At 24.4% G+C, this 17938-nt stretch overlaps 6 protein-coding genes across 6 annotated transcripts in view; 3 read left to right on the top strand and 3 right to left on the bottom strand.

Moving 5' to 3' along the window:
• Positions 1 to 1098: 1098 nt before the first annotated feature.
• DICPUDRAFT_158821 (uncharacterized protein) lies at positions 1099 to 2373 on the top strand (the record flags this gene model as incomplete). Its single annotated transcript, XM_003293851.1, has 2 exons — positions 1099 to 1610; positions 1707 to 2373. 2 exons carry the CDS (start codon positions 1099 to 1101, stop codon positions 2371 to 2373), a joined length of 1179 nt encoding a protein of 392 aa, XP_003293899.1.
• Positions 2374 to 2643: 270 nt separating this feature from the next.
• On the top strand, positions 2644 to 5206 carry DICPUDRAFT_51192 (uncharacterized protein). The gene has a single exon (XM_003293850.1). The coding sequence runs from the start codon at positions 2662 to 2664 to the stop codon at positions 5161 to 5163; it is 2502 nt and encodes an 833-aa protein (XP_003293898.1). The 5' UTR covers positions 2644 to 2661; the 3' UTR covers positions 5164 to 5206.
• A 31-nt stretch (positions 5207 to 5237) lies between these two features.
• DICPUDRAFT_42680 (uncharacterized protein) lies at positions 5238 to 7649 on the bottom strand (the record flags this gene model as incomplete). The annotated part of the gene is made up of 1 exon (XM_003293848.1): positions 5238 to 7649. A coding segment is annotated over one exon (2412 nt), but the record flags the coding sequence as incomplete, so codon positions are not given.
• Positions 7650 to 10232: 2583 nt separating this feature from the next.
• Positions 10233 to 12811, bottom strand: DICPUDRAFT_158818 (uncharacterized protein; the record flags this gene model as incomplete). Its single annotated transcript, XM_003293847.1, has 6 exons — positions 10233 to 10460; positions 10629 to 10772; positions 11063 to 11351; positions 11833 to 12065; positions 12132 to 12380; positions 12449 to 12811. 6 exons carry the CDS (start codon positions 12809 to 12811, stop codon positions 10233 to 10235), a joined length of 1506 nt encoding a protein of 501 aa, XP_003293895.1.
• Positions 12812 to 13551: 740 nt separating this feature from the next.
• Positions 13552 to 14181, top strand: DICPUDRAFT_42674 (uncharacterized protein; the record flags this gene model as incomplete). Its single annotated transcript, XM_003293849.1, has 2 exons — positions 13552 to 13750; positions 13919 to 14181. Coding segments are annotated over 2 exons (462 nt in total), but the record flags the coding sequence as incomplete, so codon positions are not given.
• A 2141-nt stretch (positions 14182 to 16322) lies between these two features.
• The window catches only part of DICPUDRAFT_158816 (uncharacterized protein), a gene marked incomplete at both ends in the record, with an annotated part of 3633 nt that continues 2017 nt past the window's right edge, over positions 16323 to 17938 (bottom strand). The window contains 2 exons of the mRNA XM_003293846.1: positions 16323 to 16634; positions 16708 to 17737. Coding sequence (XP_003293894.1) covers positions 16323 to 16634; positions 16708 to 17737 — 1342 coding nt within the window. The remainder of the gene's footprint in view (positions 16635 to 16707; positions 17738 to 17938) is intronic.

Here is a 17938-nt window from a genome sequence, read left to right as displayed (position 1 = left end):
TTGCTTTTTATTTGTTTATTTGTTTATTTGTTTTTTTGTTTCTGTTTGTGATAATCTTTAAAATCGTGAAATTTAAATTTTACTAATAATATCATTTTATAATAATTTCACAATATTATAAAAAAGAGTGTTACATCTGTTTTTTTTTTTTTAAAGGTGTGTGTGGAATTTTTTTGTTTTGTGTGTGTTATAACATTTGTTCCTTATATATTTTCCTATAATCTCTTTATATTATTTGACATTTTTTTTTTTTTTATTTATTATTTAAAATTTTTATTTTTTTATTTTTTTTATTTTTTTTTATTTTTTTTTTTAAGAGTTTTTTAATAAATAACTATTTATATAAATTATTTTTTCAAACATCATAATTTTATCATTTTTTATTAATAAATAAATGGGTTTTTTTTTATTTTTTTATTTTTTTTTTTATTTTTTTTTTTTTTTTGGCATATTCTCTTTTAAATACAATCTTTGGGGTTGGATTTTTTAAAAAAACAAATAACTATCTTTATTAATATTAAATAAAAAAACCTAAATAAATTAGAATAGATTAATATACCTATAATATTTGTAAAATATAAATTGTTTTTATTTTTTTTTATAATTTATTTTTTTTATTTTATATTATTTATTTTTTTTATATTTTTGTATTTATATTTATAAATATTTGTTTTATTAAATCATTTGTATCAATATTATCATAAATAAAACAACCACAAATTTCAAAAATCACACAAAATAAAAATACACATTCAATTACACACACAATTTTAAACCACATCAATTAATAAATTGCACACACTCCAACACAAAAAATTCTTTATTTTTTTATTTATTTATGAAATATTAAAAAAATATCTTGATATTTTTAAATAATAAATATTGTTTTTTAAATAATAAATATATATATAATTATTCTTTTTTTAAAAATAATAATTAAGAACCATATTAATAATATAAAAAATAATTAAAAAAGCTTTTGAGTATTAAATAATTCATTTTAAAGAGAAATTAAGATATTTTTTTTTTTTTTGTGTTTTTTAGTTAAAAGTGTCAACAATACTAAAATAGTAATAAAATCAATAATATAAAATCAAAATGATAAATAAAAGATTTAGCAGGTTACAATTATATAAAATAGTTTTTATAATACTGTTTATAATGATAATAAGTTTTATAGTACTAAACATTAATATAATAAATAAAAATATAAATAATAGTAGCAGCAATAATATAAATAGTAATACCAATAATAATAATATAAACTTTAATATTAAATATATTAAAAGAAACCAAAAAATAAATATCAATAACATTAGTAAAAATAATTTATTCAAACCGCTTGATACCGAAAATATTATAAATAGAGATTGCCAATATGTAGATTTAGTTTATACATGGGTTAATGGAAGTGATCCAGACCTTTTACAGCTAAAATCAGAAATATTAGGGGACTCTAATTTTGAACCCCATAGATTTAGGGATATAGGAGGTTTAAAATACTCTTTAAGAAGTGTTAAAAAGTATGCTCCCTGGATTAAAAACATATATATTATTACAGCAAATCAAATCCCATCATGGTTCAATATTGAAAACCCAGGGAATATTAAGTTTATATTTCATCAAGATTATTATTTTAACAAGTGGGTATTTAAATATTTCATAATAAATATAATAAATTATTAATTTTTTATTTATTTCTATAGATCCCATTTACCAACCTTTAATTCAAATTCAATCGAATCAAATTTTTGGAACTTACCAGAAGAGGTATCAAATTGTTTCTTGTATTTAAACGATGATGTTTTCTTTAGGCAACCAGTACGCCAAGAGGATTTTTTTGATAAAGATTTTAATCAAGTTATATATCAAGTTGGTGAACGTGTTCGTAGCTCTTTAGAATATGACAAATATGATGCCTACTTTAAAATATTTATCAATACCAATAGATTACTAGATTCTCTATGGAATGAAACCAAAGAAAGAGTGTTGCCTGATCATGGTGTTCAAGTTTTCAATAGAAAGATACTAATTAAAATGGCAGAGGAATTTAGAAACCCATTATTAGAGACATCATCCAACAGAAAAAGAGAATCAAATGACATTCCAATTTCTTTTGTATACAATCAATTTGTCAAGAGATATTCAAACTATTCTGTAGGTAGACCCCGTTCAAATTTATATATAGGATTATGGAATGAAAATGACAACTATACCCGTATCGATCGTTCAATAGAATTAATAAACAATGAAAAGAATGCAATAACTGTTTGTGTAAACGATGGATTTGACTTTATAGACGATACAATTGATCAAAAACTTTCTACATTATATGAATCAATGTTTCCTGAAATTGGTGCTCATGAATTGTAATACCGATTTCGAAAAAAAAAATAAAATAAAAAAATTTTAAAAAAAACCATATATAGTTTTCATTTTTATTTGGGAGAAGTTTTTTTTTTAATATATCTGAATTTGAATTATTTGTTTCTTTTATTTATTTAATTTTAAAATCTTTTATTTATTTAATTTTTTTTATTTATGAATTTTTTAAAATAAATTTTTTAAAAAATGTAATTTATTTTTTTTATTATTTTTTTATTTTTTTTAAATTATCGTTGTTTTATTTTTTTTTTTTTTTTTATAAATTAAATATTAAATATGGAAGATGAATGGGTAGAAGTTGAAGAAAAATCTAAAAAAGAAAAAAGAAATAAAGATAGAGAAAGAGACAGAGATAGATCAAGCAAAAAGAATAAATCCAACGAAAATGAAACACCACAACCAGCGCCAAAACCAGAGATTCAAAGAGATGAATGGATGTCAGCACCATTAAATAAAAGTAGTAACCCAAGTGACTCAAGTAATATTTCCGGTAGTGATGAATCGTGGTTATCTCAATTAGGTAGAAATAGAGAAGAAAGACAAAGCGAAAGAGATAAAAAAAGAGAAAGAGATGAACATTTGTCAAAAATGCTATCAAGTGCATCTGGATTGGTTAAATCATTAGATTCACTAGCTGAAAACAACAACAACAACAATAATAACAATAACAATAATAGTAATAACAATAGTAATGATAAAAGTAATAGTAATAGTTCCTCTGCAACATCAGTAACAGACCCAAAACCATCATACTTGGTCGGCGATGGTGGTGCATCTTGGAGAGCTAAAAAACTGTTAAGAACAAAGGAGCAAGCAAACGAAATGGGTATGGATTTAGATCAAGCATTAAAAGAACGATTTCATGAATCTGAAGTTAAAAAAATCGAAGAATCAAGATCATATAATAATCGTTCAAATAGAGATTATAACAATAGATCAAGAGAACCATCAAGAGATTATTTAAAAAAAGATGATGATATCTATTCTCAAATGAAAAAACCAAATGATTCATCAAAATATCTTTGGAGCAGTGATAGAAATAAAAGCCCAATTAATAGTAGAGAGGCTTTAGACAATGATAGATCATATAGAAGCTCTAGAGATAGTAGAGATAGAGATACTAGAGATAGTAGGGATAGAAGAGATACCAGGGACTCTAGAGATAGTAGGGATACTAGAGATACCAGGGACTCTAGGGATGCTAGAGATAGTAGGGATAGTAGGGATAGCAGGGATACTAGGAATGCTAGAGATAGCAGGGATGCTAGAGATAGTAGGGATACTAGAGATACTATGGACACTAGAGATACTAGGGACTCTAGAGATACCAGGGACTCTAGGGATTCTAAGGATGGAGGGGGCTATAGGGACAGTGGTGACAGGAAAATAGAAAAAGAAAAGAATAGTGAACAAGAAAAAACAATGGAAAATAATAATAATAATAATAATAATAATAATAATAATAATAATAATAATAATAATAGTAATAGTAATAATAATACTAATAATATCAATAGTAATGAACAAAATAAAAAAAATTTAAATAAACTATCAGCCGAATTAATGAAAGCTAAAATAATGGGTGATAAAGAAAAACAAAAAAGATTGGAAAATCAAATTGAAGAATTAAAGAAACAACCATCCATCTCTAATGAAATATTACCAACGTCAAATGAAAAGGTTAAGCTTTCTGGTTTAGATCAATTTGGAAGGAAAATATTTTTAAATGAAAAGAACCTTAGTCATCACGAACAAGAGCATAAAGAAGAACAACAATATGACGAAAAAATCAAAAAAGCATTTGATGCTAAAAAGGGTGAAAGAGATAAGTACTATCAAGATGATAATGATTACGATTTAAACACATTAGTATCAATGGAAAAAAAACAATCAAGAGATGAAAGCAGTAGAGATATGGACTATGAATTTGTAAAGACTATGGCAAAATCAGAGAAATGGGCTAAAGATGACCGTGAAGACTTTGGACCAGATTATGATAACATTAAAAATATTTCAGCTAAAAAGAAACAAGAAAGTGACGAAAAAGAATTAAGGAAATTCAAAGATAAGGTATTGTTTGCAGATAAAAAAGTTAATTCAGTTTTAGAGAGATGCTGGTATTGTCAAAATAGTACCCAATTCCAAAAGCACATGATGATAACATCAGGTACCAGAGTTTACTTAGCATTACCAACACGTGGATCATTAACAACGGGTCATTGTACTATTGTACCTATTGCACACACTTTATCTTGCGTCGAAACTGATGAAGATACATGGGATGAAATAACAAATTTCAAGAAATGTCTAATTCAAATGTTTGCTGAAGAGGATAAATATGTTGTGTTTTTAGAAACTGCGATGAAATTCAAACAGCAACACCATACTGTTATCGATTGTATCCCTCTTCCATATAACATATTTTCAACAGCTCCAGGTTACTTTAAAAAATCTCTTATGGAAGCAGAGTCTGAATGGGCTCCACACAAATTAATTGACACCATTAAAAAAGGAGGCTTAAAAAATTCAATCCCAAAGAATTTTCCATACCTTTGGGTAGAGTTTGGTTATAAGCAAACAGGTTATCTACATCCGATCGATAAAGAAATAGAATTTCAAAGAGATTTTGGTAAATCAATTATAATGGGTTTATTGGAATTAGATCTAGATGAAGTATATAATAAAAGAAGAACCAGAAACGAAGAAGAGTTTATTGTTAAGAATTTTAAATCAAAGTTTGATAAATTTGATTGGACAAAGCAATTATATGAAGATTAAAACAAAGGAATATAAAATAAAAATTTAATTTTTTAACTATTTTACTTTGTAAATAAAAAATATTTGCAAATTTATTAGGTTTTATTTAATTCATTTAGTTTTCTATTGAAATTTTTTGAAAATTTTTTATCTTCTTTATGACGTATTATAGCATAAGAAACAGCGACAGCAATTATGCAAGCAAAGGCAAATCCTCCTATTGCAATTCCAGCTATTTTTCCTTTTGATAAACTGTTACTTGATGAGCAAATTGAATTTGGATGAGATGGAGATGCAGAGAAACTATTTATTAACACTGAGAAATCCGGATCGATAACTACTCTTGAATTAAACCAAGGTATTGTAATACCAATAAAGGTTTGCACTTGATTTGAGCCATCAACAATTTTATTTAAAGATGAATCTAATAGTTGATTGTATGCTGTTTTTAAAATATCATCATCAACTATACAACGCTTTATAAATCTACCATACAATGAATGATCATTAACCTGAATATTTAAATAGTTTGAGTTATCACCAGATGATGTTTCACCAAATTCTTTGGTAGAGCAAATATCTTTGGATTTATTGGATAGGAGGGCTGCATACATAATCAACTGTAATTGATTTAATTGACTTGCAAATGGGTAGTTTTCTATCTCTACAGTATACTTTATTGAAGAGGGGTTCATGGTTAAATTTTGATTTGCGAATTCTATTTGAGTTTCATTTACAAACCATTTCAAAACTGCTGTAACCCTAACTTGATTTTCACCAATTGTTATATTAGTTTGATATTTACTTGTTAAAGTATCAATTTCGGTAAAAACCCATTCTTTAAATGTATAATTATAGACTATATTATCTTGATAGTCGATTTCTCTTAAAGATGCTAAAGAAACAAATGATGAATAAAATATTCCTTGTTGATTATTACTGTTTTCATTGTCACTTATAACAGGTATCTCAGTTGATGGTCCAGTTATATTTGTTTTAGGTGGGTCTACATAAACTATTTTTGATAAGCAATCATTACCAATCCATGGAGAGTAGCATACACACCCTGTATTTCCATTACAATATCCATGATCTTTTCCTCCACACACTGGAGAACCCAAACATTTTTGAGGTTTATTTGTTGGTGCCGGAGTATTTGATGGCGATGGTGTTTTTGGATTGTTTTTTTTAAAATAAGTTGGGTTAATTGTGAACCAATTTGAATCCACATTGTCTTTATTTGTTAATTTAACTTTAAATTGATCAAAAATTGGATCTAGCTTAAGTAATACAACTGAACTACCTATTATTTTTTTAATATCAATATTTTTTATTTGGCCATCTACTTCAATTTGAGCTTTAATTACATCCTTTAAGATTTTTCCATAAACTATTAATTGATCTGAACAAAGATATTTTTCGAAATCAGAGATAATTGGTGTATCCAATGAATATTTTACCTGTATTGAAGATATAAATGAATTATATGCTAAATCTGAACAACTGTAACCTTTAAAAAATCCTCCATTATTTATTAAGCCATACACTGAAACCTGGATACCCAAAGGATAACCAAAACCAACTGGAACAGTAATTTGGCAAAAGTAGTTAACCTTTTTATATAGTGGATCAAAAGAAGTTATATTTGCGGGGCATTCTAATAGGTTCATTTGAGATGATAATAAATATACTATAGGGTTTTGAGTAGGCATTAAACCGCTCTCTGGATCTTCTGCAGTAAATGTGAATGAAACCACTCTATCATTTGTACCTACATCAACTTCCAAAACACTTGGGAAAAAAGATGATAAAACTGGACCTGAAGGATCTAAAACGGAATTTTGGCAAACAGATTCAGAATTTAAAAGCTCTTGTTTATCTAAAAGATATCTTAATGGATTTTTAAAACCTTCAAATCTATATTCATAAAGTCCAAACTCAGATTCCATGTTATTTGTATCCAATAAATAAATATATGTTATTTGATATTGTTGAGAAATGCATGGACTGGTAATATTAATGACTAAATCGAATTCTGAATTATGTATAGTACTTTGTGGATTTGCCTCATTTGATGTAAAATTAAATTTGAAAATGGAACCATCTACTAAACCAACTGCTTTAACATAACCGCTCTTGAAACCATTATTTAAATCTTCAATTAAAACTCTCCAACCAACTTTACCATAACTATTTAAATTAACAATACTTTTGATCATAGGCCCATCATTATCGAATTTTGAAGAAGAAACAACCAATGGAAGGTCTAAAACTGATTCCCCATACCACATATCATGTGAAAAAAATATATAATAATTAATATCTCCCGGTATTGTGTTTTTGGGTATTATAAAATTGCAATAGAATTTCTCTATTGATTCATCCCAATAAATTGGATAAAATCCTTTTTGATAGCTAGGAATATCAAAGGAGACATCATCCATAAGAGTGAATACCATTGATGAATTTTTTGGGATTGGATTTGAGGTATTGAAGTAAAATACATTATAATTTTCCTTATCTGTAATATTTATATTATTTTCATAAAATGAATAATCTATTATTTTAAAATCTAAATTATAATAAAATAATTAATGATCTATCGATTTTTCATTTTAATATTATAAATTTCATATACATACCATTTGTTTTTTTATTTGGAGACCTATAGAATACAGGAGTACCATTTTCATCATTATAAAGATAATTCCCGTCGATGAATTTTAATGAATACCCAATGATATCTATAACACCTAAAACTTCCCCCTGAGAAGTATCAACAACCATTTCAAAAGTTCCATCATTTGTTGATCCCTTTATTAAAGTTTCTAACCCATAAGGAGAACTATTAAAAAAAAAAGAACTTATACCAGTATCTATATCATTTGCTTTTACTCTGAGTAAATATTTTAAGCCTACAATATGTTCAAACTCGATCAAACTTAGTGTTGTTTGATAATTTTCTAATTTTAAATAAAAATAATTAATATTTTATGAATACATATGTAGTTTTGCATAGATTAAGTAATAATTACGATTTAAAGTTGGTCCTTGAATATCAGTATAGCTATCTAATAAGGTTGGAAACTCTGCGATCTGAAAGGGTCTTATCAGGGGTACTATTATGTAATCTACTTTATAGTTAAATTTATTTATATTTCCATTAACAAACCCAAATGGGAAACTTGATTTGAAAGAATATTCATCACAATAACTGTGTCTATAAATGCTATCCCTAAATTTGTAACTTGAGTCTGAAATGAATGAATAAGAAAAATAGTTTGAAAAAATCGAAACCATTCCAATTGGAAGATGGTTATTTATAAACACTAAAAAATTTTATTAGATAATATATTAAATTAAAATATATAAATATTTACTTACATTTTATATTGTCTGAGATATTAAAATTGTTGAACTTTGGTCCATTGTTATATGAAAAGATATGGGAATTGTCCTCATAATCTTTAAAAGCAGGCAATTGGGAAATATAATTATAAGTTTTCCCATTATTTGAAATACTGAGTTTTCTTGGATAATAAATATTTTGAGAAATAAATGCATTATTAAAACTTGAATTAGATGATATTATTATTAATGGATAATTATAAAAACCCCATTGTTGAAAAGTTTGAGATAAATCAACTGGAAAATGTTCATATGTAATATTTTGATATTCACCCATATGATAGAATTGATTGATTGAAAAAGAAAATATTTTGTCAGGAAAAACTACCGAAAAATCTATTAAACCAGTTGAGGAATAATTTATAGTTGTTAAAAGAACTAAAAAGATTTCTTCCGTCACTTTATAAACTACTAAAGAACCTGACACTTTCAGGCTTTCTATTGGATACTCTAAACCTATAATGTTAACATATACCGCCTGGTACATAAATGTATAAAGCTCGGTCTTATTTCTGAAAATGTTAACTTGAATATTTTCTGTATTTATTTCTATAGAAATAAAAAAAAAAAAATTAACTTTTTATTATATATTTTATAGATTTTATCTTAAATAGTTTTTTTACTTTTACAGGTATAATTTACTAAAAACGAAGCTTTGTTTCCTAATCCATTATAATAAACATTGAGACTATAGGTCTTTTTATTTTCAACATTTACCGATGGAGTTAAAATAATATATAGTTTATCTGCTGTATTTGGAACATAGTGTGAATCTGTATTAAATGTATAAAGATATGGAAGCCTTCCACCGACTTTATCTTTAATAATAAATTTTGAATTGAAATTACAAGTATCCGACTCACTATTTTCTGGACTTTTTATATATGAACCTTCATATTCAATTAATTGTATATCGGCATCTTGATCTAATACTGTTAACTGACTATTTATTATTATGCTTATATTTAATATTATTAAAACTAAATAAATTATTTTATTAATTTTAATTTCCATTATCATAAATATATTTTAAAAATATTTTTATTTTTATTTTACTGTCTAAAAGATGGAAAAAAAGTGATTTTATAAATTCAAAATATAAAATTTATAATAAAATAAAAAAAAATAAAAAAATAATTAAATAATTAAAAAAATAAAAAATCTATAATACTCCACCTTTATAGCAATTCAATTTACCCCATTAATTATTCTTCATCATGAATCATTTCAAAAACAAATAGATAGCTATTGGAAATCAAGTAAAAAAAACTTAAAATTATTGAAAAATAAAAAAAATCAATGCTATTTAAATAAATATCGGCAACAATCTGTGATTGCATAAAACAAAATAAATATAAAAATAAAAAATTAAAAAAAAAATTAAAAAAATTTTAAAAAAAACCGATTAAGCTGGGGAACCTTTTATCTAAAATTTCATCGAAAAAAAAATTAGATATTTTCAAAAAGAAAAATTCGTGATGTGTTTTTATTGATGATCATTTTTTATGAATTTGATGGCCTAGCGATTATTATAATATGGAGAGCCAACTTTTTTTTTTAAATATAGTTTTGTTGAGGTGAATCCACAAAACATTTATTGCGTAACCATTACACACGATATCGTATTCAAAATTTTGACTTTTATTTTATTATTTATTAATTTTGTTATGTGTTTTATAAAACTAATTATTTGATGAATTAATTATTATTGAAACATTATTATTATCATTATTATTATTGTTGTTTGAAATATTATTATTATCTGAATTGTTACTATTCATTTCTAAATAAGAAATGTAATAAGGAAGAGGGCCAATTGCTTTATATATATTTTTATTTAACATTTTAATATAATCATTTTCTGATAATAATTTTGACAATGGTATCATATTTCTGTATCCTGTGAATAACTATAAAAAAACAGATATTAGTATATTTTAATTTTAAATTTTATATTTAAAACTTACAATATAATTATATAAATAATAACAGATAATTGGTATATCTATAATTATTAAAATTTTATAAATTGTATTTAGAATTTTATTATTTTGATTTGAAACTGCTACTAAAAATACACCAGCTAATATAGCTACTAAATGTGAAAATAAATTTACAATTTGAAATAATTGATAACTTGTTGCTTTTGAATAAAATACTTTATCAAATAGTATTGATTTTTTATTTAATAAATTAACCATTTCTATATACATTTTCTCTGTCTATATTTTAAAAAATTAATAAAATTTATTATATAAATTAAAATAATAATTTTAAATATATTTTATGCACATACCTTTTTAATAAAAGGAAGATAATAAAAGAAAAATATTGAAAATAAAACTAAACAACCAAAAATTAAGTAATATAAAAGTATTGTTGAGTTTGGATCTTGATTAATAAATATTATGAATGGTATGAAAAAATAAAAAAAATAAATTATGCTAAAATAAAAATAATCGTTTTGTGGGGACCCATTCCTTGTTGATACCATTTTAATATATTGACCTACAAGTTGATACTCTTCTTCATTAACTATACCAATTAGTTCATTGGGTAAATAAGAACAAAATGTATAGTCATACACTGGTGTCGATAATGATAATGACGATGGTGCTATTTCATACCCAAATTTAAAATAAAATCTTTTTCTCTTTTCTTCAAGTTCTACACCAAATTTATCATATCTTTTATTAATTCCATTTAAATTAATAATAACCTCTTGATTTCTATCTTGATTTTCTTCATCATCATCATCTAAACCATTATTATTATTATTACTATTATCATCATCTAAACTACTATTTAATAAATTATATTTTGGTTTTTCTTCTGTTATCATTTTTTGTTGCTAGTTATATTATATTAAAATATTTTATTATATTTATAATATTATTTTTTATTTTATGATATAATAAGAAATTTATTCATAAAAACAAAAAAAAAACTTATTTTTTGATTAAAATTAAAAAAAAAATTTATTAAAAAAAAAAGTTTTAAAAATAGTTTTTGATGGGTTAGACCAGTGACAAAATAATAAAAAAAAATTAAAAAAAAAATAAAAAAAAAATTAAAAAAAAGAAAAAATAAAAAAAAAATACAAAGAGAAAAGATTTTTTGTTTATATATATATGATTATTATAAAATAAATAAAATATTTATTTTTTTTATAATTTTATATTTGTATTTGTATTTGTATTTGTATTTATATTTGTATTGTATTTGTATTAATACAAAGATTCCTTATTATTACTTAAAATTTATTTTTATGCATGATTTTACATTTCTAAAAGTTTTTTTAATTTTTCTAAATCTATTTTTTTCGATGCTGCAGAGCTTTCTTCGTCCATTTCGAAAAAGTTTACCTCGTCATCGATATGTTCAACTTCTGACTTGTAATATAAACTAAATACAACAGGGTGCAAAATTTTGAAAATTAAAATATCGGCCATTTTTTCATTTGGAATATTTGGCCTGATTTTAGTTAAAAATAGTCCCCCCAATTTTGTGAATAACTGAAGAAAAAAAAAAATAATGTTAATAAATTATAAAATATAAAAAAAATAAAAATAGATACATACCAAAAAGAATAAAAAGTTTAAAATAGTTTGTAAAATTAAAAAGAAAAGAGTTACTGCATATAAAACCCTAGTGTTTTTATCACCATGATGATGGTGCTCTAAATAGTATAATACATATAAAAGAATTACACTTAATCTAACATATATTTTTAATGAAATTAAAAAGTATTTTCTATAAACAAATGAAAAACCAACCCTGACATTTCTTCCCTTTAACATTGATTTATATTTTCTTTTTAAGATCAATGTCTGAAAAATAATAAAAATAAAATAATTAGATTTTTTTTTTTTAAAATTTTTTCACATCTTTTACTTACCCATATTTTATTGTAGATCAAGGTTGGAAAGTTTAATAATACACTAATAGCAAGCGATGTAAAGAATAATATTGATACAATTTCAAATTGATTTTTTGTTGCCAAAGAGTAAACTACTGTAGTCATCCAAAATATACTTTCTATGGTTGTTTTAACGAAATAGTTTTGAGGACTTCCATTATTAGATTGATATTTTAAATAATCTCCAATAATTTCATATTCTTTTTCTGTAATAATTTTATTTAATTCCTGTGGAAATTCTTTTTTATATGTGTAATGGTATTGATTGAAACAACTGAATATTGAATTTGAAACTTCATATTCAAATGTATAATCATATTTATTTTCAACCTCCACAAACATTATATACCCAACAATGATATTGATACTATTATTATTATTATTATATGTGTATTAAATAAAAAATAATAAAAAATTTAGAATTTGGGAAAATACAAGAAAATTTTTAGCAAAAAAAAAAAAAAAAATTTGTAGTGGAACCCTTAACAAAAATTAAATAAAAAAAAAATAATTATGAAATAATAAAAATTCCCACTTATAAGTTTCCCAAGTGTCAAAGATAGAGGAGTGTTAGTGATGGGTTTGATAAAGAATCAAGATAATTTATTTTTTTTTTTTTTATTTTTTTTTTTTTAAAGTAAAAAATTTGACATCATAATTTTTTTAAAAATCTAAGAAATTTTTTAAATACACAAAAACTATTTTTTCGATGTTTTTTTTTTTTTTTTCGAAAAAATAATTAATTTTCATTTTTTTTATTTTGGTTCTATTACCTTATTTTATGAGTATTATTTAATACCATTATTTATAGTCATTTCTTTTTATATTTTGATAAACAAATATGGATAAAAAAGATCAAATTTGAAAAATTATTTGAAAAAAAACTTTTTTTTTTTAAATTATTTTCTTTTTTTAAATTAATTTATAATTTTATTTCAATTATTTTAAATAAATAATTTGAAGTTTATTATATATAAATTATGTTTATTATAATAAAATATAGTAATTTTAGTAATAAACATTAAATAATTTATTATATTTAATTATTTAATTAATTAATTAAATAAATAAATAATAATATAATGTCAATATTTGAAATAGAGAATATTATAAATAAAATATTATTACCTCAAGAAAAAGAATTAATAGAATCAGAGTTTATGTGTCAAATATGTAAAAAGTTAATTTTTAATAGATATGTATATCAGTGTAGAATTGGTGATTGGTATTGCGATAGTTGCGTTAAATCAAAGGTATTAAAAAAAAAAAGATGTTCAATATGTAGAATTAGAATCGAAAAACCTGAAGATCTTTCAAGAAATAAATTCATTGAAAATTCTTTTAATAAGAGAATTGTAGTATGTCCATATTCATTTCAACATTTAACATCATCACCAGTATTAACTCCAATATCGGTAAACAAATTAATTTGCAATGAGACCTTGACAGATGAACTAAATAATGCACTAATCGATGAAAATAAAGATATTTCAGAGGAAGATGAAAATAGATGTAGTCAAAAAATTACAATTTCAGAATTAAATGGACATATAGAAACCTGCCAATTTAGATTTGTTAAATGTAAAAACCAAGGATGTGAAATGGAATTAAGATTTAAAGATTTACAAGTCCATAGCGATAAATGTGGTTATGAAGTTATCATGTGTCAGTTGTGCAATCATGAAGTTATCAGATCAAAATTAGAACATCATAAAGCTCAAAAATGCCCAGATGTGCATGTTAAATGCAAAGAATGTAAACTTGATATTAAACGTAGATATGTTGAACACCATTTAAATGAAGAGTGTCCAGAAGTTAATGTACTGTGCTCATTCAGCGAATACGGTTGCTCAGTAGAAATCAAAAGAGAGAACTTACAAGACCATTTGGAACTAATCAATCATTCAGTTTTTATGATGAAAGTAATTCAAAAGCAATCATTGGACCTAATCAAATCAAATAATACAATCTCAAAGTATGGAAAGGATCTTAAGGATTACCAAAAACAATTAGAGGACTTTAAATATCAACTAGAAGAATCAAATAAAAAATGTAATGAAATTTTAGAAAAGTTTCAAGCAATCGAACCAACCATTAATAAAATTGACTCATTCAAAACCTATAGAAATACATGGATTATTAATGATTTTTCATTAAAAAAAGATAAAGAATTCACTTCACCAGAAATAATAATGGAGCCTTATATTTTCGAATTACAAACTGGAGCAGATGTACCAGAAGAATTAGGTATTTATTTAAAAGAGAAAAGTAAAAATACAGTTTTTGTTAGATTTCATTTAATTTTAGTTCACAAAGATCCCTCGAAATCAATTAAAAAAGTTATTGAATATGGTATGTATTTTAATATTATATTGAAGTAATATTGAAATAATATTGAAATAATATTAATATTGTTTTTTAACTATTTTAGAATTTATAGACGGTAATGATGGCACTGGGTTTGGAAACGAACAATTTGTTAAATTAAAGAACATCAAAGAAAAAGGTTTTTTAACAAAGGGGAGATTAGCAATAGAGGTTATTATTTCAACTTTATCTTTTTGTATTAATATGGATTTAATAGAACCTGAAGAAAACCCTCTTATATCAGAATAACAATTAAATTTCTAAAAATTTAATTTTAAACAAATAAAATTAAATAAATTATTATTTTATTAGAAAAGAAACATTATCAATAGAACATATTAATTAATTAAAATAAAATTTTTTGCACCACACAATAAAAAAAATTAAAAAAAAAGAAAAAAACAATTGAAAATAAAAAAAGAAAAAGTTAACTTTTTTAAATATGTAATAAATTTTTAATGTTTATTAATTAATGTAAAATCTATATTTTATTATATAACTAACTCTTTATGAAATATAAAAATGAAATCTGAATTGATAATAATTAAATTGAACTAAATATACTTTTTTACTGATTGTTATTTGTTAATTTAATTATTATAATTGATGGTGAAATAATGTATGATATGAAAATACCAATGTAGTCATTTGATTGGTCGGACACGAGATAAACTTTCACCTTTTGACTGAATGAGTTCTTCAACAGATATTAACGGTCTACTAGTACAGGTGATAGAGTGGAGCTATTGATTAAGCATTTTACTTGATATTCTCATTAGTTGATACCCGATAATGACTACTTTATCTAAAAGATTTTGACGCTATACCAAAGTTGCTTGGCCAGAACAAAGTTGGTATGTGCAAAAATCTATTAGATTGAATAGTATTATAATTTGAAAACTATGGATTGATTACTATACACTGTACTAGAAATATTTGTGGTTCTATAAATTGTTTTTTAAGGATTGATTTTAATTTTTGAATAGGTGATTGTAATTTGCTTTATATTGATGATTTTATGATTGGTTTCATTAAAGTAATGAGGTGGTGTTGATGATGAATTGAAGATCTTTAAAAGAAAAATGAGATGATGGTTTATTTTGATGGATACCCTGGTGCACTTTGTATTGAATTGATTGAACGAAAACCCCAATAAATTGGCAATAATTGATTAGAGACTTTAAAAAAAAACGTATTGATAATTAAATAAAGAATTTGATAAACTAAATAAATATTAAAATTAAATATTAGTTTCTTTATATTCAAATATAATTATAATTATGCTAATGTTATCATTATATTTACCTTTAAATTTTGATTTCGTATTAATTTTAGAACTTTTAGAATTTCCTTGTCATTTCCTGAGCTTTATTCTGAAGGGATGAATTATATGATGCATTGTTTGCCGCTAGTAGTTGATAATGATATGATTATTTAATGGATTCCTTTTTGGTTGGTGTAGTTAACTATTTTAAATTTCTTCGATTTAATCGAGATCCATATAATCACCGGATTCTTCGGAATCTGATCCACCAATTGAATTGTTATTATTTGTTAAAAATTCATTTGGGACATATTGATCTAAATGAGAATCGTAAACGTAATCGTAATCGTATTCATTAAAATCTAATCCAGAAGATGAATTATTATTGTGGTCAGAATGGGAATGGGAATCTGGTTCATAATCATAATTGGAATCATTATCAGAGTCATTATCGGAATCATCATCAGAATTGTTACTTTTATTTAATGATTCCTTTCTAACTTCATATATTGATTGTGCGGCTTGACCCTCTCTCTGCGATTAAATAAAGAAATAAATTAATATATTTTTTATTTATATTATAAATATAAATGTATGAAATACTTACTTGAATATGATTAAATTCTACTCTGCATAATGGACAAGTATTATTTTGTATGCACCATTTTCTGATGCAATCATAGCAAAACATATGAAAACAATCTATAAAGGAGGCATTAGTGGTATTTATTTTGTTGTAACAAATACAACACTCGGAGTTATTTTCTTTTTCTAAACGCTCCTTTTCTAATTTTTCATTCTCTAATCTTTGCTTTTCTAAAATTTCTTTTTGAACACGCTCTTGTTCGATTTTTTCTTTTTCAATACGTATTTTCTCTAATCTTTCTTTATCAATACGCTCTCTCTCTAATTTTTCCAATTTTTCTTTTTCCAATTTTTCCTTTTCAATACGCTCTTCTTCTGCTTTATTTGATGAACTCTCACATTTATAACGAGATTGTTCCTTGTTAAATGATGGATACTTTGATGATTGTTCGTTATTTGGTGGAGTATTTACTGATTTTGGTTCTCTAGCGGTAGAATAACGTGATTTTTCTTTATTAAAGGTTGGGTAATTATTATTTTGTCCCCTTGAAGGTGTAAATGTTTGTTGTGGACAATGATGTGGAAAATTGGCTGATGGAGAACTATTTGCAGCAGTATAACGTGATTGTTCTCTATTGAAGGATGGATAGCTAGACTGTGCACTTGAATATTGTTGTGGTTGGGGTTGTGAGTGTTGTTGGGGTTGATTGCTTGATGTGACATTACCAGCAGCTGAATATTGTGAATAGGTTTTATTAAATGATGGGTAATTATTATGTTGTGCCCTTGATGATTGAAAATGTTGTTGTTGTTGTTGTTGTTGTTGTTGTTGTTGTTGTTGTTGTTGTTGTTGCTGTTTTTGGAGTTCTTGTCTTCTATGGAGCTCTCTTTGTTTGGCTAACTCCTCTTGCTTTCTTAAATTCTCTTGTTCTCTTAAGAAAGCTTGTTCCTTTTGTCTTTTCAAAATTTTTTCTTGCTTCTTTTGATTTTGTTGATTGTTTAATGATTCAGAAACATTATAATAGATTGGTGTTGAGGATTGTGGAATAGAACTGTGATTGCTATAGTTATTGGTGAAGCAATGATAGTTGTGATTGTTTGGGTAGGTGGTGGTGTTGGAGCTGGTGTTGGAGCTGGTGCTGAATCTGGTGTCGGAGTTGGTGTTGGTGCTGTGTTGGAGCTGGTGCTGGATCTGGTGTGGAGCTGGTGCTGATCTGGTGCTGGAGCGGTGCTGGATCTGGTGTTGGAGCTGG

The sequence above is a fragment of the Dictyostelium purpureum genome, assembly GCF_000190715.1.
Source record: "Dictyostelium purpureum unplaced genomic scaffold DICPUscaffold_478, whole genome shotgun sequence".
Classification (NCBI taxonomy): Eukaryota; Evosea; class Eumycetozoa; order Dictyosteliales; family Dictyosteliaceae; genus Dictyostelium; species Dictyostelium purpureum.
This window is presented reverse-complemented; position numbering and strand designations above follow the sequence as displayed.